At 42.6% G+C, this 22,699-nt stretch overlaps 1 protein-coding gene across 1 annotated transcript in view; it reads left to right on the forward strand.

Moving 5' to 3' along the window:
- Nucleotides 1-16,743, forward strand: part of LOC142751090 (uncharacterized) — a 33,341-nt gene extending 16,598 nt beyond the window's left edge. Inside the window, exons 2-3 of the mRNA XM_075860065.1 lie at nt 12,101-12,472; nt 16,299-16,743. Of these exons, the coding sequence (XP_075716180.1) occupies nt 12,101-12,472; nt 16,299-16,663 (737 nt within the window). The 3' untranslated portion in view covers nt 16,664-16,743. The remainder of the gene's footprint in view (nt 1-12,100; nt 12,473-16,298) is intronic.
- The last annotated feature ends 5,956 nt before the right edge of the window (nt 16,744-22,699 follow it).

Genomic DNA, 22,699 nt, shown 5'->3' on the forward strand with positions numbered 1-22,699 from the left:
AAAGAAAACCACAGTGACCCAAACAGACCTGTACTCAAACAATGTCGCACCAACCAAAGACAACATATTGTAAAGAAAAGTGCTTGTAAACGGTGTGCGCTGGAAGATGTATTGGCCAGACGGCCATAGGGCAATCTTTGAACTATAGAAATCTTTAGAAATATTGTCCAGTTTAGCAACAATACTTACAAACTCAATTAATCATGCATAGATGGTTATTTTAAATCTTTACATACTGCCTCATTTTAATGTTACAATAGGGATGTCAGATTTGGATAAGTGACCATTATACAGGTGCAGAATTGGTGACATCGGACTTTCCATATATCTTTATTTAATGTGATAAAAAGTATGCCAGTCTATCAACAAGCATTGTTTAAATTGTTCTATACCCCTCCTGCTACGAGCCATTGTATGATAAACCAACAAAATTATGGTGGAAATACTGTATTGGCCCACATGTAGAATTCAGTTTACACCTGATTCTGGTGTAAATTGCAAAGGTCAAAAAGACACATCCAAAATTGCATCAAAACTCGTACCAAAAGCGCAACATATGTTTTCTCATATTAAAAAAAGAAATATGCACGCAAAATGGGCATGGTCAAGTTATAAGTGTACTTTTAGACACATTTATCAAAGGCAAAGGTTAAAACAGGAGAAGAATAGTGTGCAAATGTACAGCTGCTCATAGACATTTCCGAATTCACCAGTGAGCGCCTTTTAATAAAGTAGTGGTGATTCTCGCCAACTACCCTCTCTGCTTTCATTGTTGTGCCATTTTGTTTAATTTTGAAGCACCGCCCCCTGGTTATTCTTGTCTTCCTCCGGGCAGCCCCTCTTCTCACATCCTGAAAATAGCCGCTGTAGGAGGGTCAAATGACACACCTGCTTCTATCAGTATCTCCAATTGTAATGCACTGCATCTGCGTTAGTGTGCTGGTGTGTTGATAAAAGTATTCAAAAATAAAACACCTTTTTATTTTGACAGCATTTTTAAAAATATAATATAAAAACACAAGGCACAGTATAGTAATGAATTAAGACTTCATGGTTACCTCTCCACTAAAATGATGGGAGTTGCTTCTGAGGGAGAATACCTCTATAATACGTAATTCAGTGGAGCATGGAACCATTTTTTTCTTGAAAAGTCTCAATAAAGAAAATAAAGCATGGGACCATATTATTTATACATTCTGGTATGTGTTATAGATCACAAAAGCCCCTGAAAATGTGCTTCCAAATAACACTTTTGACAACGCTCAATTCTTTTTTTCTTGATTCCATTTTGCACACTGAGTAAAATATACTTATGGTAACCCCTGCACTTTGCCCATCAATAGTTCTCCTGCATGAAACTAAATATCACAGAAACATCTCAAAAACCAAAGGCAAGTTTATATTTAGCTCATTTGAAGAGGCTCTGTCACCAGATTATAAATGCCCTATCTCCTACATAATCTGATTGGCGCTGTAATGTAGATAACAACAGTGCTTTGTATTTTGAAAAACAATCATTTTTGAGCAAGTTATGAACTGGACGTTTTTTAACTTTTTCCCAACTGGGCATTGTAAAGAGAAGTGTGTGACGCTGACCAATCAGTGACCAATCAGCGTCATACACTTCTCTCCATTCATGTCCATTTGTACTCCGCACAGCGTGATCTCGCGAGATCACGCTGTGCTGTCCCATACGCCCACATTAACTTTACCGAAGTGTCTTGAGAGTGAATACACATTGCCTCCAGCCAGGACGCGATGTCTATTCACACTCCTGACACTTCGGTAAAGTTTCTGTGGGACTTAATCACAGCACAGCGTGATCTCGCGAGATCACAGCACAGCGTGATCTTGTGAGATCACGCTGTGAATGACAGCACACCGTGATCTCACGAGATCACGCTGTGCTGTGTGAGTAAGTCCCACAGAAACTTTACCAAAATGTCGGGAGTGTGAATAGACACTTCAGTAAAGTTAATGTGGGTGTATGTGACAGCACAACGTAATCTCACGAGATCACGCTATGCTGTGATTACAAATGGACATGAATGGAGAGAAGTGCATGACGCTGATTGGTCAGCATCATACACTTCTCTTTGCAACGCCCACTTGGTCAAAAGTTAAACGCCCAGTAGGGCATTAAGAAATGAATTAGCATAAATCTAAAATTGTTCATAACTTGGTAAAAAATTATCGTTTTTCAAAATAAATTACAGCGCCGATCAGATTATGTAGGGGATAGGGCACTTATAATCTGGTGACAGAGCCTCTTTAAGAAACATCATTTATATCTATACGGTAACTAAAACATAAATATAATATAAGCTCTACTACGAAATATTAGATAATAGAAATAAACATAGTTCCATGATCAGGGAAATAACATATGATACCTTTAGTGAACTGTATGAATACATACTGTATATAATATCTATATATAACTAAACAATACACATATATATATATATATATATATATATATATATATATATATATATATATATAAAAAATTAGAAGTAAAAAACAAAGCAGCTGGAGGTGCTGAACACATACGTGCACATTGATCCTTATTTTTCTTAGTGTTTTACATTTTACTGCACAGCTAGTCCACAAACCTTATTTACAAGGTGTGCATACCCACCCATCATTTGAATATCTTCACTCAACACTCGATTGCGTGTTGCTTATCAGGTGCCACACTTTAATTTTATCTGTATATCCTAGAGAAGGTTATTTGCAAAAAGCAGCTGCTTATACAACTCTCAACGTTCTTTAAATACGTTTGACTGTGACAAGTAGTCCACTACATGCCTTGGAAACTGATCTAGAGCAAAGATGAATTTACTATAAATTTCAGACATAAATAATAACTTTAAACAATACCTTGATAAATAATGTATAGGGTGCAGTATAAGAAATGTAGCAGATTCTGTATAGCCCCTAATATAAAAACACAACTTAGATTACTTTTACAGTATAAAAATTTGACATTTTCTCCATGCAGAAATATATCAATAGTTTGCAGGATTTTGTACCTTAAAACACCATCTATTTAAAATTTCAATCACACACAAAGCAATATTCATACACCCGAATCCTGACCCCTCTGTTGAGTAACGAAATTAAAATTTCACCCTTGGACAGATCTTTTGGAAGTCTGTATGTTCCACATTTGCCTTTTCTGCAGTCAGGTGACCTTGTGGCACTGGGTTTGTTTTAACCCCCTAAGGACACGGCCTGTTTTTGCCAAATGGACCAGGGCCGTTGTTTTCAAATCTGACGTGTCACTTTATGTGGTAAGAACTTGGAATGCACAGAGATTGTTTTCTCATGACGCATTGTACTTTAAGTTAGTGGTAAAATTTGGTCAATACATTCAGTGTTTATTTGTGAAAAACACCAACATTTTGAAAAAATTTGCATTTTTATACATAGTTCACATATCCCATATGTCTACTTTATGTTGGCATAGTTTTTTAAACATTCTTTTATTTTTCCAGGATGTCACAAAGCTTAGAACTGTAGCAGCAATTTCTCACATTTTCAAGAAAATTTCAAAAGCTTATTTGTTTTAGAGACTAGTTCAGTTCTGAAGTGGCTTTAAAGAGGCTCTGTCACCAGATTTTGCAACCCCTATCTGCTATTGCAGCAGATAGGCGCTGCAATGTAGATTACAGTAACGTTTTTATTTTTAAAAAACGAGCATTTTTGGCCAAGTTATGACCATTTTTGTAGTTATGCAAATGAGGCTTGCAAAAGTCCAAGTGGGTGTGTTTAAAAGTAAAAGTCCAAGTGGGTGTGTATTATGTGCGTACATCGGGGCGTTTTTAATACTTTCACTAGCTGGGCGCTCTGAAGAGAAGTAACATCCTCTTCTCTTCAGAACGCCCAGCTTCTGACAGTGCAGATCTGTGACGTCACTCACAGGTCCTGCATCGTGATGGCCACATCGGCACCTGAGGCTACAGTTGATTCTGCAGCAGCATCAGCGTTTGCAGGTAAGATCGACTTACCTGCAAACGCTGATGCTGCTGCAGAATCAACTGTAGCCTCTGGTGCCGATGTGGCCGTCACGATGCAGGACCTGTGAGTGACGTCACAGATCTGCACTGTCAGAAGCTGGGCGTTCTGAAGAGAAGAGGATGTTACTTCTCTTCAGAGCGCCCAGCTAGTGAAAGTATTAAAAACGCCCCGATGTACGCACATAATACACACCCACTTGGACTTTTACTTTTAAACACACCCACTTGGACTTTTGCAAGCCTCATTTGCATAACTACAAAAATGGTCATAACTTGGCCAAAAATGCTCGTTTTTTAAAAATAAAAACGTTACTGTAATCTCCATTGCAGTGCCTATCTGCTGCAATAGCAGATAGGGGTTGCAAAATCTGGTGACAGAGCCTCTTTAAGGGCCCTATACAGTGAAGGAAATAAGTATTTGATCCCTTGCTGATTTTGTTTGTTTGCCCACTGTCAAAGACATGAACAGTCTAGAATTTTTAGGCTAGGTTAATTTTACCAGTGAGAGATAGATTATATAAAAAATAAATAAAAAAAATCACATTGTCAAAATTATATATATTTATTTGCATTGTGCACAGAGAAATAAGTATTTGATCCCTTTGGCAAACAAGACTTAATACTTGGTGGCAAAACCCTTGTTGGCAAGCACAGCAGTCAGACATTTTTAGTAGTTGATGATGAGGTTTGCACACATGTTAGATGTAATTTTGGCCCACTCCTCTTTGCAGATCATCTGTAAATCATTAAGATTTCGAGGCTGTCGCTTGGCAACTCGGATCTTCAGCTCCCTCCATAAGTTTTCGATGGGATTAAGGTCTGGAGACTGGCTAGGCCACTCCATGACCTAAATGTGCTTCTTTTTGAGCCACTCCTTTGTTGCCTTGGCTGTATGTTTCGGGTAATTGTCGTGCTGGAAGACCCAGCCACGAGCCATTATTAATGTCCTGGTGGAGGGAAGGAGGTTGTCACTCAGGATTTGAAGGTACATGGCTCCATCCATTCTCCCATTGATGCGGTGAAGTAGTCCTGTGTCCTTAGCAGAGAAACACCCCCAAAACATAATGTTTCCACCTCCATGCTTGACAGTGGGGACGGTGTTCTTTGGGTCATAGGCAGCATTTCTCTTCCTCCAAACACGGCGAGTTGAGTTAATGCCAAAGAGCTCAATTTTAGTCTCATCTGACCACAGCACCTTCTCCCAATCACTCTCAGAATCATCCAGATGTTCATTTGCAATTTTCAGACGGGCCTGTACATGTGCCTTCTTGAGCAGGGGGACCTTGCGGGCACTGCAGGATTTTAATCCATTACGGCGTACTGTGTTACCAATGGTTTTCTTGGTGACTGTGGTCCCAGCTGCCTTGAGATCATTAACAAGTTCCCCCCGTGTAGTTTTCGGCTGAGCTCTCTCCTTCCTCAGGATCAAGGATACCCCATGAGGTGAGATTTTGCATGGAGCCCCAGATCGATGTCGATTGACAGTCATTTTGTATGTCTTCCATTTTCTTACTATTGCACCAACAGTTGTCTCCTTCTCACCCAGCATCTTACTTATGGTTTTGTAGCCCATTCCAGCCTTGTGCAGGTCTATGATCTTGTCCCTGACATCCTTAGAAAGCTCTTTGGTCTTGCCCATGTTGTAGAGGTTAGAGTCAGACTGATTAATTGAGTCTGTGCACAGGAGTCTTTTATACAGGTGACCATGTAAGACCGCTGTCTTTAATGCAGGCACCAAGTTGATTTGGAGCGTGTAACTGGTCTGGAGGAGGCTGAACTCTTAATGGTTGGTAGGGGATCAAATACTTATTTCTCTGTGCACAATGCAAATAAATATATATAATTTTGACAATGTGATTTTCTTTTTTTTTTTTTTTTTTATATAATCTATCTCTCACTGGTAAAATTAACCTAGCCTAAAAATTCTAGACTGTTCATGACTTTGACAGTGGGCAAACTTACAAAATCAGCAAGGGATCAAATACTTATTTCCTCCACTGTATATGAGAAACCCCCTATAAATCACCCCATCTTATAAATTGCACACCTCAAAGTATTCAATATAGCATTTAGAAAGTTTCTTAACCCCTTAGGCGTTTCACAGGAATTAAAGCCAAGTGGAGGTGAATTTTACAAATTCATTTTTTTTTTTTCAGAAAATATGTATAATCCATTTTCTTCTGTAACACAGAAGGTTTTACCAGAGAAACAAAACTCAATATTTATTGCCCAGATTCTGCAGATTTTAGAAATATCCCACATGTGGCCGTAGTGTGCTAATGGACTGAAGCACAGGCCTCATATGCAAAGGAGCACCTAGTGGATTTCGGGGCCTCCTTTTTATTAGAATATTTTAGAAACCATGTCTGGTTTGAAGAGGTCTTGTGGTGCCAAAACAGTGGAAACACCCCCAAAAATACACCATTTGGCAAACTAAGCCCCTATTAGAATTTTTGAAGTGGTATAGTGAGCATTTTAACCCCACAGTTTTTTTTTAATGAATTTAGTGTAATTAGTTCGTAAAAAATGAAAATCTAAATTTTTTCCAATAAAACGTAGAAATGTTAAATTTTTACAAGGCATAAAGGAGAAAAAGCACCAACATTTAAAAATCGATTTCTGCCGAATTACGGCAATACCCCATATGTGGTAATAAATGGCTGTTTGGACACACTGCAGGGCTCTGAAGGGAAAGAGCACCATTTGGCTTTTGGAGCTCAAGTTTTGCTGGAATGGTTTTCGGGCGCCATGTCACATTTGCAAAGCCCCTGAGGGACCAAAACTGTGGAAACCCCCCAAAAGTGATCCCATTTGGGAAACTAAAGCCCTCCATGAATTTATCGAGGGGTATTTAGAACCCGTCATAATGAATATCAAAATTTTTTCCACTAATTTGGTTTCCACTAGGGATAAAGGAGAAAAAGCCACCCAACATTTGTACAGCAATCTCTCCCAAGTACGGCAATACCCCACATGTGGTCATAAACTGCTGTTTGGACACATAACAGAACTCAGACCGGAACGAGTGCTATTTAGCATGCAGATTTTGCTGGTTTGGTTTTTGGGTCTTATGTCACATTTGCAAAACCCCTGCAAGACCACATCGGTGGAAACCCCCCAAAAGTGACCCAATTTGGGAAACTACACCACTGAAGGAATTTATCGAGGGGTATACTGAGCATTTTGACCCCACAGGATTTTTGCTGAATCTTGTGAAATTATGCTGTGCAATTGAAAATTCTTATTTTTTTCTGATAAAACATGGAAATTTTCAATTTTTACAAGTGATAAAGGAAAAAAAGCACCCCAACATTTGAAAATTAATTTCTCCCGATTACAGCAATACCCCACATGTGGCCATGAACTGCTGTTTGGACACACGGCAGGGCTCAGAAAGATAGTAGCGCTATTTGGCATGCAGATTTTACTGATTTGGTTTTTGGGCACCATATCGCATTTGCAAAACCCTGAAGTACCAGAGTACAATGGAAGCCCACAAGACCCTATTTTAGAAACTACACCCTCAAGGCATTTATCATTTGTCTGGACATATGACAGGGCTCAGAAGTAAAGAGCAACTTTTGCATTTGAGGCCTTTTTTTTTTTTTTTTTTACAGCATGGGCCCAAGGGCTCTGAGGTCAAATAGTAAAATAAACCCCCAAGTAGTGACCCCTATTTTGACCCCAGAGGTGTTTTTTCATAAAAAATTAATGCGAAGCGGATGGTGCAAAGTGAAAATTGCCCAGTTCGTGCCACTGAAGACAAATATCTCAAACTGTTAAGCGGGCTCTCCTGGGTATGGCGATGCCATATATGTGTAAATAAACTGGTGTTTAGACCCACGGCAGAGCTCAGAAGGGAAGGAGCGCCATTCGGCTTTTGGAGAGCAGATTTAGCTTGGTAGTTGTTCTGTTTGGGGTTTTACTGGTATTTCAGTTTATAATGTGGGGGCATATGTAAGCTGGGCGAAGCACATAAGGGCATAATAAGAGGGTATATTAATGGGGTAAATAAATAATTATCCATAGATGTGTGGCCATTGTCGCACTGATAAATGGTGCCCAATCATATCCGCTTTTGGAACGCACTGCACGTTTTGTCGTCAAATTCTGAGAGCCTGAACTTTTTTTCTCGAATGGAGCTGTGTTTGGGCTTATTTGTTGTGGGACAATCTTTAGTTTTCATTGGTACAGTTTTGGGGTACATGTGTTTTGGTTTTTTTTATCACTTTTTTTAAAAAATTTGTGCCAGCAAGGTGACCTAAAACCAGCAATTCTGACTTTTTTTTTTTTACGGTGTTCATGGTGGGCTATAAATTACATTTTTACATTATTCTGCGGGTCGATACGATTACGGCGATACCATATGTATATAGTTTTTTTTACATTTTGCAGCGTTTGCACAATAAAATCACTTTATTTTTTTTAAATAATTAATTTTTTTGTGTCACCATACTCTGAGAGCCATAACTTTTTTATATTTCAGTCAAGAAAGCTGTGTAAGGGCTTGTTTTTTTGCGGGATTGGGTCGTAGTTTTTTATTGGTACTATTTTGGTGTACATGCAACTTTTTGATCACTTTTTATTCTATGTTTTGGGAGGGGTGGTGACCAAAATATAGCAATTCTAGCATTTTTTTTCCCGATGTTCACTGTGCGGGAAAAATAACATTACAGTTTTATCGTTTGTGTCGTTACGAATGTGGTGATACCAAATACGTGTATTTTTTTTAATGGTTTCATTTTTTTCTATAATAAGTCTTACTATAGGAAAAAAAGCTGTTTTTGTTTTTTTAAATTGAAACTTATTTTTACACTTTTATTCAACATTTTTAGGAACTTTTTTTATTGTCCCACTAGGGGACTTGAAGGTCTGCACCTGTAATCTTTACTCTAATACATTACACTACCCACGTAGTGCAATGCATTAGAGCTGTAAGTTATTCACTGACAGCAAGCCTATTAGGCCCCGCCTCCGGGCAGGGCATAACATGCTTCCATATTTTTCAGACAGAAGGCCATTGTTAGGTCTCTGGTCTGCCAAAGCTGCCATCGCGGGGTGCTGATCTGCTTGTAAACCCCATAGATGCAGAGCTCGCTTTTGAACTCTGCATCTAAGGGATTAATTGGCCGGATCGGATACTAGCTCGGTAACACAATGTACCTATACGCTGTGTTGCGCTAAGTCCTTAAAAACAGCGACGTAATAGTACGTTGGATGTCGTTAAGGGATTAAAGCCATAAACATTGCTATATTGAGTCAATTGTCCAATATCATAATTATCTAAAAATAACCTGCAAAGGTTTTGCTATGACTATTTTGTGTACTGGTGCCCAAAACTACATGAAATATTCCATGTCCAGCCTTACTATAGATTTACAAAGTGGTAGAACTATGTTTTTGTCATGTGCATCTATGCCCTTGTTGATGCACCCCATGATCTTATTTGCCTTGGCAGCAGCTGCTTAACACTGGTTAACACAAAAAAAGTGCCTCCATAGAATAATTTGGTCAAACACCAAAGTCATAGTTTAAACACATATGCAGAAAATCAGTGTTAAATGACCAAAACATTTTCAAAATAAAATTATTTACAATGTACTTCTGTATGGTATAGATGTTATGGCCAGTAGCCCACTCAGTACTTTCTTTACTGTGAGGACATATTTTAATACATTTTTGATGCTATTATTGTATTTTGTATTTTTATCATGTCTCAATAAAAACTATTTTATTTTGAAAATGTTTTGGTCATTTAACACTGATTTTCTGCATATATGCTTAACACTGGTTGCAACAGTTAAAGAGGCTCTGTCACCAGATTATAAGTGCCATATCTGCTACATAATATGATTGGCAGGGTAATGCAGCTAACAACCGTAGTTTTTATTTTAAAAAACGATCATTTTTTAGCAAGTTATGAACAATTTTAGATTTATGCTAATTAGTTTCTTAATGCCAAACTGGACGTTTTTTAACTTTTTACCAAGTGGGCGTTGTAAAGAGAAGTGTATGACGCTGACCAATCAGCATCATACACTTCTCTCCATTCATGTCTATCTGTATTCACAGCACAGCATGATCTCGCGAGATCACGCTGTGCTGTCACATACACCCACATTAACTTTACTGAAGTGTCTAGAGATTACGCTGTTCTGTCATTCAGTTAATGTGGGTGTATGTCACGAGATCACGCTGTGCTATGAATAAGGAGGGACATGAATGGAGAGAAGTGTATGATGCGGATTGGTCAGTATCATACACATCTCTTTACAACGCCCACTTGGTAAAAAGTTAAAAAATGCCCAGTTGGGCATTAGGAAACAAATTAGCATAAATCTAAAATTGTTCATAACTGACTAAAAAATTATCGTTTTTCAAAATAAAAACCACTGTTGTTATCTACATTACAGCGCCAATCAGATTATGTAGGAGAGAGGGCACTTATAATCTGGTGACAGAGCCTCTTTAAGTTTACTGTCAACTAAAATTCCTAAATCCTTTTCCATGTCAGTGTTACCCAGTATTTTCCATTTAGTCTGTAATGCTGACATGCATTTTCCCTTCCCAAGTCCATAACTAAATACATTTATCAGTGCTAAACCTCATTTGCCAATTCACTGGCCAAGCCTCCAACTTCTCCAGATCCATTTGTGACATAATACTGTCCTCCTTTGTTTTAATTACTTTGCACAATTTAGTATCATCTGCAAAAATTTAAATTTTACTGTGCAATCCCTCTACAAGGTCATTATAAAATACAGTATAAACAGCATATGGCCCAATACTGATCCCTGGTGTACCCCACTAGTAACTGTGGCCCAATCTAAGTATGTACCGTTAGTAACCACCCTCTGTTTTCTATCACTAAGCCAGTTACTTAGGCCCCATTCACATCACATTTAGGCCTTCCGTCGGAGGTATTCCTTCCCGACGTATACCTCCAAATGAAAGGCCCAAATGTATCCTAATGTATGGCATACAATGGGATCCGTTCACCGGGTACTGGCTGTGGAAAAACTCCTGAAGTCACTGTCCATGAAAACCGCATGAGTTTTTTCTGATGCGTTTTTTTTCTCTTAACATTACTTAAACCCTTAACGATGAAGGACAGATATATACGTCCTATGCAGGTGCTAGTTCCCGCATAAGGACGGATATATCCATCCTTTGATCGCGTGAGTGCTGCCAGTGTACCCACGCGATCAGCGGCAGGAGCACTGCTGTTATACATAGCCTGGCTCCTGCCGCAACTGCCGTAATCGAAGCGCGCTCTGTTTCCGGCAGTTTAAGCTATTAGAAGCCGCTGTCAATAGTGACAGCGGCATCTAATGTGTTTGACAGAGGGAGGGAGCTCTCTCTGTCAACCCATCAGCACCCCCGCAAAGAAATCACGGGGCGCCGTTGGATTTCCATGGCAGCTGGGGGCCTAACAAAGGCCCCCAGGTCTTCCTTCTGCAACTGCCAGAGGCATGGCCTAATAGATTGCCTGTCAGTTTTACACTTACAGGCAATAATGCTTTGGTATACTAAGTATACCAAAGCATTATATAAGCGATCAGCAGATTGCATGGTGAAGTCGTATAGTGGGACAAAAAAAAAATTATGGAGCCGGATGGGAGAAGAGAAGCGGTGAGAATAATTTTTTTTATTTCATTTTTTTTATTACTTTAACTTTCCAATGAGGGAGAGGGGGGTAGTCAGATCTGGGGGGGGGGGGGGGCAAGGTAGGGGCCCAGCACGAGCCTCTACCTTGCTACACATAAAAGCTGGCATAGATTTCCACTATAATTACATCATTTAAATTATAGTAAATTTATAACAAAAGTGGCAAGGAAGGTATTTTGGCCCTTTTGCAACTTTTCTACATTAGAAAACTGGCGTAGAAATGTTGGTTAATTACCCCCTCAGCACTTAGTTAATAGATAAACTAAAGCCTTTAATGCAAAATCGATAAGATTAAAAAATATCTCCGGAACCGTGAATAAAGGTGGCTGAAATGTTATAAAATAAAAAAAATTCACCTATTAATATTCCATTTTAAAATGTGACCTTTACATATTTATTGTCTTTTCCAGCTTACACGATAGGAAGACAGAAGCTGGTAGTTCAGGAGATCTTACCTAGATGTGTTTTTCAGGATGTTCCCAAGCGGCCTTTACCAAGCACGGCTTCTAGTGATGGAGAGCCTGATACAACAGCAGATAATGTTCAAGCTCCAATATCACCTCATGATACAATGATCTACACATCACAGAATGAAGAAGCAAATAACTCAACACCTCTAACTCTGGCCCCAGAAACAACAAGTTTTTCGAAACCTAGCGAAACTGAGCAAGCTTGCGCTCAAGAAGTTTTGAACGGTAGTGTTCATGATCGAAGTGATTTGGAGCAGTCAAAAACGTCATTTCATGAAATTAGCAGCATTAATGGTGACATGGAAGACTCAGGTAAACATGGGATAAAATCTGTTCAACTGGTAAATATGTAAGTCCATTGGTTGTTGTCTATACTTATAAATCTGAGGTTCTTATATGAGCCCACCTGCAAAAACAAGGTGATCTCAGATGGGTCATTGGGCCAAGGCCTATAAAATGTACTCCATATCGGTAGGAACCAGTTTTATTCTGTAATAATTAAAAACTACATTGGGCAGATAAGAGGGGTGCGCCTAGATGGAGGCAGTTCATGATGCTTATGGTGTGTATATTGACTTTGTAAGGGTTGTTTGTATTTGTGTATATGGTATGTTATGATGTCTTATATTATTATTTTTTGAGCACTGTATTGTGGAATACTTTGGTGATCGTTAGGCCTCATTCACATGACCGTAGCCATGTGCACGGCAATGATTTTCGGGTCGCACGGTCGCAGAGTGTTACCCGCGGGCTGCCCGCAAATCGCTGGCCCTGCACATGGCCGTGTGCATTAATTTCTGTGAGCCTGAACAGCAAAACACGGCCGTAATAATTCATGTCCGTTCTTTTCGCGGTCCAGGCTCCTGGGCCATGCACGGACCGTGGAAACCATTGAGATAAATGGAGCCGAAATTCACCCGCAGATTTGCGAGTGAATTGCGGCCGCAAAAATACGTTTGTGTGCTTGAGGCCTTAGACACTGTATGGCTTCCACATCAAACTGCAAAAGCAGCTCTTACAGCATGACATCCATAAGTAATGTGTTAGTCATGTATTACTAACCCTAGTGATGCTTATGGGTGGTTTAGGTTTATTTTGAAAAGATTAAAGGGGTTGTACAGAATTAGAAAAACTTTTTTTTGTCAATAGCGCCATACCTGTCAATGTGTCTGGTATTGCAGTTAACCCCCTTTGAAGTGGGTTTTAACTGCAATATTAGATACAGTCCATGGACAAAAGCAGCACAGTTTTGGGAAGCAGACCCTACTTTCTAATCAAGGACAACCCCCTTAAAGCCTTATTCACACGACAGGGTCCGAGTGTCCGAGTGTCGGCCGATAAAATCGTTTTTTCCCGGCCGGTTTGCATCCGTTTTGCATCCGTTCCGATTCTGTTCCGGGCCGTGTTGCCGTTTTTAACGGCCGATTTTGACCCGTTTTGCATTCGTTTTTTTCCCTGTCTGTTTTAAAATCAGATGAATTTCATTTAAATTTGTTGCCCCACACAGCCCTCTGTAGATAATGCCACAGCCTCACTTGTAGGAAATGCCACCCAGCCCCCTGTATGTAATGCCACCCAGCCCCCTGTAGGTAATGCCATCCAGCCCCCTGCAGGTAATGCCACCCAGCCCCCTGTATGTAATGCCACCCAGCCCCCTGTATGTAATGCCACCCAGCCCCCTGTATGTAATGCCACCCAGCCCCCTGTATGTAATGCCGACCAGCCCCCTGTATGTAATGCCACCCAGGCCCCGGCAGGTAATGCCTCCCAGCCCCCTGCAGGTAATGCCACCCAGCCCCCGGCAAGTAATGCCATCCAGCCCCCTGTATGTAATGCCACCCAGCCCCCTGCAGGTAATGCCACCCAGCCCCCTGTATGTAATGCCACCCAGCCCCCTGTATGTAATGCCACCCAGCCCCCTGTAGGAAATGCCACCCAGCCCCCTGTATGTAATGTCACCCAGCCCTCTGCAGGTAATGCCACCCAGCCCCCTGCAGGTAATGCCACCCAGGCCCCTGCAGGTAATGCCACCCAGGCCCCGGCAGGTAATGCCACCCAACCCCCTGTATGTAATGCCACCCAGCCCTCTGCAGGTAATGCCACCTAGCCCTCTTCAGGTAATGCCACCCAGCCCCCTGCAGGTAATGCCACCCAGCCCCCTGTAGGTAATGCCACCCAGCTCCCTGTATATAATGCCACCAAGTCCCCTGTAGGTAATGCCACACAGCCCCCTGTAGGTTGCACCCATCCTCCCCCTTCCAGGAGAAGTCACTGACTTCAATGTCCATATATGGACAGTGTAGTTACTGACTTCTGCTGGAGAGGAATTCCCGGCCACAGGGTCGGGGATTCCGCTTCAGAAGTGAGTGACGTCACTGTGTCCATATATGGACAGTGTAGTCACTCACTTATCCTATAGCGGAATCCCCAATCCCCGGCCGGGGATTGGGGATTCTGACTCCTACAGGGAGCAAAAAACGACCCTCCTCCTCCTCACATGCACTCTGCACTGTGAGGAGGAGGAGGAGAGAGAGCGCGAGCGACGGAAGACACGACCGTCACTTGGGACACATTCCGGTGATGGCCGTGTATTACCCGGCCCATAGACTTCTATGGGAGCCGGTCGGCCGGGTAATAAGGCATGTCCCATTTTTTGACGGCCAGGTTTCCCGGCCCGTCAAAAAATCGGTCGTGTGAATAGCCCCATTAGGGGTCTATTGTTCCTACTGCAGCCGTGTGATGGCCGTTTTATGAACGGCCGTCACCCGGCCGGGAAACCCTGTCGTGTGAATAAGGGCTAAGGCTTAACAATGTAGTAACAAAGCACCCTATGCACTAATAATGTAAAACAATACTATTGCATGATTCTATGCCTTCATTGTAGACATCTTGTTTCGTGCAGTGTACATCATATAAATGGTACATTTACCTAAAAAAATATGGCATACATCAAGTGTATGCAATTCACCATTCACTCTAACTTTTTCACTCAAGTGGACATGGTTGCCCATTTCCAATATTGCAACATGTATCATCCAAGAACACCAATTACCTCAAATATTGTATACATTAAGGCCCCATGCACACGAGCGTGCTTTTGCGGCCGCCATTACCCCGAAAATCCACGGGAGAATTGCGCCCCCATTCATTCATATGGGGCCATGCACACGACCGTGGTTTTCACGGTCTGTGCATGGCCAGGCTCATTGAAAATAATGGCCGCGGCCATGTGCATGGCCCGCGATTTGTGGGCGGCTCGTGGCTGACAGTCCGCTGCCGGCCGACCAGGAAAATCACGGCCGTGCACATGGCTACAGTCGTGTGCATGAGGCCTTACTGTATTTGAAGGAATTTACAAGATCCATACATTTTGCAGATTCTGCTTTGCATTATGTATTCAGGAAATCCATGCATTCTTGTGTATTGGTATGTGCATTGTGTCACCCTTTCAATGGCCATTTGTTTTGTACCAGGGTGTGCACTGAAAATCTTTTAAAGCAGCTGGATAAGACAAGCTCCCATTCATATTAGCACAATGGGAAGATATATCAATAGTGTCGCAGGATGCATGCAGTTAGCGTAGTGGTGCAAACTCCATGATAAAGTTAGTGCAAGTAGCTAGGCATGTTTGACACATTTATCTTCCTTATGCCACCTCGTGGCTGGCGTACATGTACGCAAATATTTTGCACAAAAAAATGCATGTTCAGTGCATATTCTTTTCGGCGTATAGGCCGAACGTGTCGATAGACTATAATAGATCTGATGCATGGAATGAGTTTTATGTGTGCGGAGTATGCATCGACATACTGTGCCTTTTATTTTACTGTATATAAAAGCATAGTCAAATATATACTACATTTTTTGCCCTTATTTGCTTAGTAAATCTCTCCTTATATGTGTCTGCTCATGATTAGATCGCTCAACTGTCCCAATTTCCGGGACACAGACTCAATTCTTGGTCTTGGCTTGGGTGGCTTAGTTCTATTACAACTTATAGTCTAAACTGTTGAGCGCCATGACTTTTTGTTAAATAGCAGCTTCTAAAACATGTTTACCTTTTCAGAACAATCTTGTTGTCCATTGACAGATGAATTATATATTAAGTGTAACTTTTGAATATGTTTTATTTTTCCAGATTTGTCCGGGAGAGCTTCCAATTGTAGCAGCCTCTACAGGTCTTGCAGTACTCCATTTTCCCAGCTGCTTTCTTCATCATCATACTTATCTGTAGATATGGTCTATCCCTCCAAGTCTGAAGCAACATTTAAGAACAGTTCCGGTAGAGTCACTAAACAGGGGGAACACTACAATATTGTCCCGAGTCCTGGTCTACACAGTAGAAGTTACCTTGGTAACCCAAACCTTCAGCAGGCCTCCTCACATTCAGTGAGAAAAAACTCACAGGCCTCAGACATTGCATCTTCTTTTGACGAAATGTGGCATGACCGTTTTCTTCATCACTGGCCAGTCCTTCCACCGATCTCCCCACAAAGAGGTTAATAAATGTTTATTTTTTTCTCTTTCTGATTCCATATGGGCTTGTTCACAGGCTTCTGCTTGTGTGTGTTTCAATGCTCGCTCGCCTAGACTGCTGTGAGGGAATTGTTCCCCTAATGCTGGCCATCCTCAAATCAATGGCTGTACGTAACAACAGAAAGTGCCTCAGATGTAGTGGTTTCCACAGGTCCATTGTTAAGCTTTTGTCAAGCATTTTTGAACCTAATAAATAATGTCAAAAGCCTCTATCGTGGCCAAAAATGTTCCTTTTCAAACATTTCTAATAGTATTTTTGTTCTGTCATGTCTCCTAGTGTTGCAAAGAATTTGTGCTGCACAATAGGAATGTGCTGTATCGCGTGCCACACTGGGTATTGTGCCGCTTTTGTGATGATCTTGACTCAGCAAGTATTTTGTTTTAAATAAATTCAATTTAACTTATTATTCCCTAGCATGGATTGAATAATAGACATTTATTTATGTCTTCATCTATGCATTGGCAATATAAGTAATAAGACAGTATGACTAATGGTTATAGTTAATTATTTCCTGTATTTGTAAAAAAAATTAAAAACATGAAGTGATAAGGATTACCGTACCCTGGGTCCCTTTGTTACCGCACATTCACTTGTATTGTTTAATGTACTATACATCAGCAAATGGTCTATAAGCTTTTAGCTTTTTCTTACTTAATATTATGTATAATATATAATAGGATAGCAGGGACGGACTGACCATTCCCTTGAATCCCTTGGCATCATGTGATGTAAGTGTACGTGCCAAGGGGAAGCATGGAGCAGGCTTACAGGATGAGCCCGCTTCATACTCAGTGGGTGTCAGCAGTAACATGGAGTAACATACAACCGACACCTCACTGCAAGAGCCGGTATTGGAGATAACTCCGACCCCGGACGTTTAACCACTTAGATGCCGTGGTCAATACCGACCGCAGCATCTAAGCCATTAAAAAGAGAAGGGCGTCCCCCTCCAGCAGCCCGTCATTCACCAGCAATGAGATTGCGGGGTGCTGATAGTTGTCATGGAAGCCTGGGGGCTTATTGTAGGCCCCAGGTCTGCCATCTTTGTGCTCCTATTATCTGGTAAAAAACACAACATACTGCAATAAATAAGTAATGCAGGTAATTGTGCAAGCGATCCAACAATCGTTTCCCCCTAAAACAATGTAAGAAAAAAAGAAAAATGAACATAATTGGCATCGCTGCATCCGTAAAAGTCCAACGGATTCTAATATAATGTTATTTAACCCACACGGTGAACACTGTAAAAAAAATAAAGCTAAAAAAAAAAGCCAGAATTGCTGATTTTAGGTCACTTTAGCTCCCAAAAAAAATGGAATAGAAAGTAATCAAAAAGTTGGATGAATTGGTACCTATAAAAATTTCCGCTCCCCCCACCAAAAACAAACTGCATCAAGTGTGTGTGTGTGTGTGTGTGTGTGTGTGCGTGCGTGCGTGCGTGCTCCTGGCCTTATTCCTCCTAGAAATGTATAAATAAATTGACAACTGGGTGTTACCAGTTGGGGGGGGGGGGTGTCCCTACACAGACTGACAATGTCCCATCAATACTAACAGAGTTAGACTGTGTAGGGACACACCCTTTTGACAAGTGAAATGGTAACATCCAGTTGTCACAGTTCAGAGTTCTAAGAAAATATGATCCATAATTGGGATTTCATGGGAAATACAAGTATTTACTAAAATAGAGAAGTCCTCTGCTCATGTAAATAGCAAATAAGATCATTTATGGGGCTGTTTTTGACCTTTCTTAAAACTGCAATATTTCCCTATGGTATTTTTCCCAGCAGTCAGCAATCTGGGAGCAGCTTATTTAAAACCATGAAAATGTGTCAATTTGCAAGTGTTCCAATTTGTGTCTAGAAAGTGCTGATTATACGCTGCTGCTGCATTGCAGTTTTTACAAGGTACAACGGCGGTCAGAGATTGCATGTATATGAACTTTTAGGATGCTTCTTAAAGATGCTTGATAGCATAAAAACAAATTAATTTTGTATTCCCTTGGATGTATGTTAACACGCAGAGTTTCTGTCTTTAGGCAAAATATAAAAAAAACAGGTAGAAGAAATATTTCAGCCAAGAATATCTGAAAGCCTTTTAGTACCTTCAAGTGTATTTGTAAGGCTGGATTCACACGAGCGTTGCGTTTTTGCGCGCGCAAACAACGCGGCGTTTTGCGCGCGCAAAAACCATTTGACAGCTGCGTGTGTCATCCGTGTCTGATGCGCGGCTGCGTGATTTTCGCGCAGCCGGCATCATAGAGATGAGACTTGTCGACGCCCGTCACTGTCCAAGGTGCTGAAAGAGCTAAATCTTTCAGCACCCTCGACAGTGAATGCCGAACACAACAGCGAAAAACCTGTAAAAAAAAAGATAAAGTTCCTACTTACCGAGAACTTCCCGGCCGTTGCCTTGGTGACGCGTCCTTGGTGACGCGCCTCTCTTGACATCGGGCCCCACCTCCCTGGATGACGCGGCAGTCCAAGTGACCACTGCAGCCTGTGATTGGCTGCAGCCTGTGCTTGGCCTGTGATTGGCTGGAGCTGTCACTTGAACTGAAGTGTCATCCCGGGAGGTCGGACTGCAGGAAGGAGACAGGAGTAATCGGTAAGTTAGAACTTCAGGTTTTTTTACAGGTTCATGTATTTTGGGATCGCAAGTCACTGTCCATGGTGCTGAAACAGTTTAACTCTTTCAGCACCATGCACAGTGAATGTCTCCCGATGGAAATTTTTTTGCCGGGTTCGGCCAAAACGAGTTTGGCCGAACCCGGTGAAGTTAGCTTCGGTTGTCGGGGTTCGCTAATCGCAAAGACACTCCGTTTGGATGTTCGGAAACAGAAAAGCACGCGGTGCTTTTCTGTTTAAATTCATCCTTTTGACAGCTGTTGCGCAAACACGCAGTTCGCACGGAAGTGCTTCCGTGCGACATGCGTGGTTTTCACGCACCCATTGACTTCAATGGGTGCGTGATGCGTTGAAAACGCTGAATCAACGGACATGTCGTGAGTTTTTTGCAACGGAGCAACGCTGCGCAAAAAACGCTGCCATGTCTGCACGGCCCCATTGACTAATATAGCTACGGGCAACGCACGTGGAAATCACGCGCGTTGCACGCGCGTAGTTTACGTTCGTCTGAATAAGCCCTAAAGGATCTGCCAGACACAGCTTCTGTGTCGACGCCCGTAGTTAATCAGTCTGCACCTGCTCCTAAGGCCTGATTCAGACGAAAGTGGCGTTTTTGCGCACGCAAAACACGCAGCGTTTTGCCTGCGCAAAAGCCACTTACCTGCTCCGTGAGGCAGCATCATTATGACACGCCAGTTGGATGTTTGTAAACAGAAAAGCACGTGGTGCTTTTCTGTTTACATTCATCCTTTTGACAGCTGTTGCGCGAAACAGGCAGTTCGCACGGAAGTGCTGCCGTGCGACCTGTGTGGTTTTCACACACCCATTGACTTCAATGGGTGCGTGATTCGCGAAATACGGTGAGATATTGAATGTGTCGCGCTTTTTTCGCAGCGGACAAACGCTGCGCAAAAAGCACGGACTGTCTGTACTGCCCCATTGACTTCTATTGGTCCATGCGTGCCGCGTGAAAACCACGCGGCCTGCACGGACGCAATTCACGTTCGTGTGAATCCGCCCTAAGTCTGATAGAGTGACTCAATCTGCTACCACTCAGGCTGGTAGGCTCAGGAGTGGGAGAACCTATCACAGCCTGGCCAGACGGTTCTAGCTCCCGCCCTCAGTCTATTTATACCTTCATTTCCTGCTTGTCTCTGCCTGTGATTTTCCTGTTTCCTGGCTCTGCTGCTCCTTCTATCATTATTGACCTTGCTTCATTTTGACCCTGGCTTTACTGACTACGCTCCTGCTCTTCGTTTGGTACCTCGTACACTCCTGGTTTGACTCGGCTCGTTCACTACTCTTGTTGCTCACGGTCTTGCCGTGGGCAACTGCCCCATTTCCCTTAGCTTCTGTGTACCCTTGTCTGTTTGTCTGTCGTGCACATATTGAGCGTAGGGACCGTCGCCCTGTTGTACGCCGTCACCTAGGACGGGCCGTGCAAGTAGGCAAGGACTGAGTGGCGGGTAGATTAGGGCTCACCTGTCTGTCTCCCTATCCCGTCATTACAGTATTGCATCTAAATGCAACATCTAGTGGCACTCAGTATTATATACAGTGAAAGTGTATAGTTTTTCTTAAATTTCCATTCCTCTGGTTTGGTAAATAGAAAGAAGAGGCCGTACAATAGCCTGAAAGGCGATGAGGGGAGGCCTCCATGACCAGGATAGGAGGGAGGGCTTAGCACACTCACAGTCCATGGGGGGGTTAGATGGGAGGAGAGGGGGTGCGGCCTAGGGAGATTGAGGGGAGGGGGAAGTATTAGGAGAGGTTTTCTCCGCATTCCGCCTCAAGTAGAGGCAAGAGACAACAGCGTTTGGCCGGCTCACCATGTCACTATCAGTGGAGAAGTTCTGGAACAGCTCCGGGCGGCTGCAGCCCCTCATGGACCTGACTGGCTGGGAGAGCATGGAGCAGCGCTGATGAACAGGCCCCCTTCTTCCCCGCCTTCCCAGGCCCCGCCGTTGACTTAGCATCGGGTAATATTGAATAACACTTACATTTATTTTTTCTCTATTACAGGCCAAACCCTGGGCTTGGTCTGGATTTTAGGCCGCTCCTTCATGCACTGAGGGTGCCCTGAGGGCTGAGGTAAGGCCAAATGGTCGACAGCTCAGGATCCTTCGGAGCTATGCGGTCCTTCACTGGCTAGGATTTTGCGGTATGCTGTGGAATCCCGTTTTGCCCTGATTCAGGATGTGAAGCATGACCAGCTTTGCTTGTGGGCCTCTCACCCCGGGCTTGTCACGGTATGGACGGATATAGTACCCAGACGGCATTGGCGCTTGGCATGTTCGGTTGACCGGATAAATAAAGCCCGTATTAAGGTCAACTGGGCCATTTAGGGTTTTGTTGCCAGGAATGGGAAAATTTGTGTCAGACATTGAAAGCTGGAGTCGGGGACAGGGGGTTTCTGGAGGGCAGATGGCGTCCATCTGAACGAGGTGGGAATGGACCTGTGCAGTCTAGGCCTAACGGAAGGCATTGAGCAGGCAATAGCAGTGTGGAGGAACTCACAGGCTTAAGGGAGTCGAGGCCTGTTCGCTGTGGCAGGGGAAGTCCTTGAGGTTGGTCATTTAAAGTGGTGGGGGTGTTTAATCGCGGGTATGCATCCACATCAAAACATTGGAAGGTGTGGCTCTCAGATGTCCGGCTGAATACTGGGAGGCTTCTTAGTATGTTATCCCTTAGAAGCTTAATTTTGTGAACAAAGGTCATCTGCGAAGGTACTCAGTACCTCCGAGCTGGGTTACGGCTGGGGGTAAGAAAAGTGGTGTGGGCAGATGGCCGAAAAATTGTGGGTGGCTTCAAGGACTTCCTCTATCATAGCTCAGTTTAAAAAGCTGTTATGACCCTAGGGTTATATTTTTGGTTTGTTGTGGTTTATTTCCGTTGTTGGAATTACAGGTTATTAATGTTTTTGGTAAATTATTTTGGATATGTTTATCTAATAACGGCTGCTGTGGCCATTTAATCCAAACCTGGTCTCGTAGTGTTTCTTCAAGTGGGTCACAGAAGCTCATGATAGATTAACAGGTAAAGGTTAAGGTATAGCACAACTGTACTTACTCCAGTCAAGAAGAGGCTGTACAATAGCCTGAAAGGCGATGAAGGAAGGCCTCCATGACCGGATAGGAGGGAGGACTTAGTAGAGTCACAGCCTATGGGGTGTTTGATGGGAGGAGAGGGGGTGTGGCCTAGGGAGGTTGAGGGGAGGGGGCAGTATTAGGAGTGGCTTCCCGCCGTTTCCTCCGCGTTCCATCCCAAGCGGAGGAAAGAGACAACAGCGTTTCCCTCCCGCCCATCCTTTATTTATTTTAGCTGTTGCTGTTTAATTGATAGATGGCCGCTATTGTAAAAAGCGGGGGTAGGGGTTTT

The sequence above is a fragment of the Rhinoderma darwinii genome, chromosome 3 (genome assembly GCF_050947455.1).
Source record: "Rhinoderma darwinii isolate aRhiDar2 chromosome 3, aRhiDar2.hap1, whole genome shotgun sequence".
Classification (NCBI taxonomy): Eukaryota; Metazoa; Chordata; class Amphibia; order Anura; family Rhinodermatidae; genus Rhinoderma; species Rhinoderma darwinii.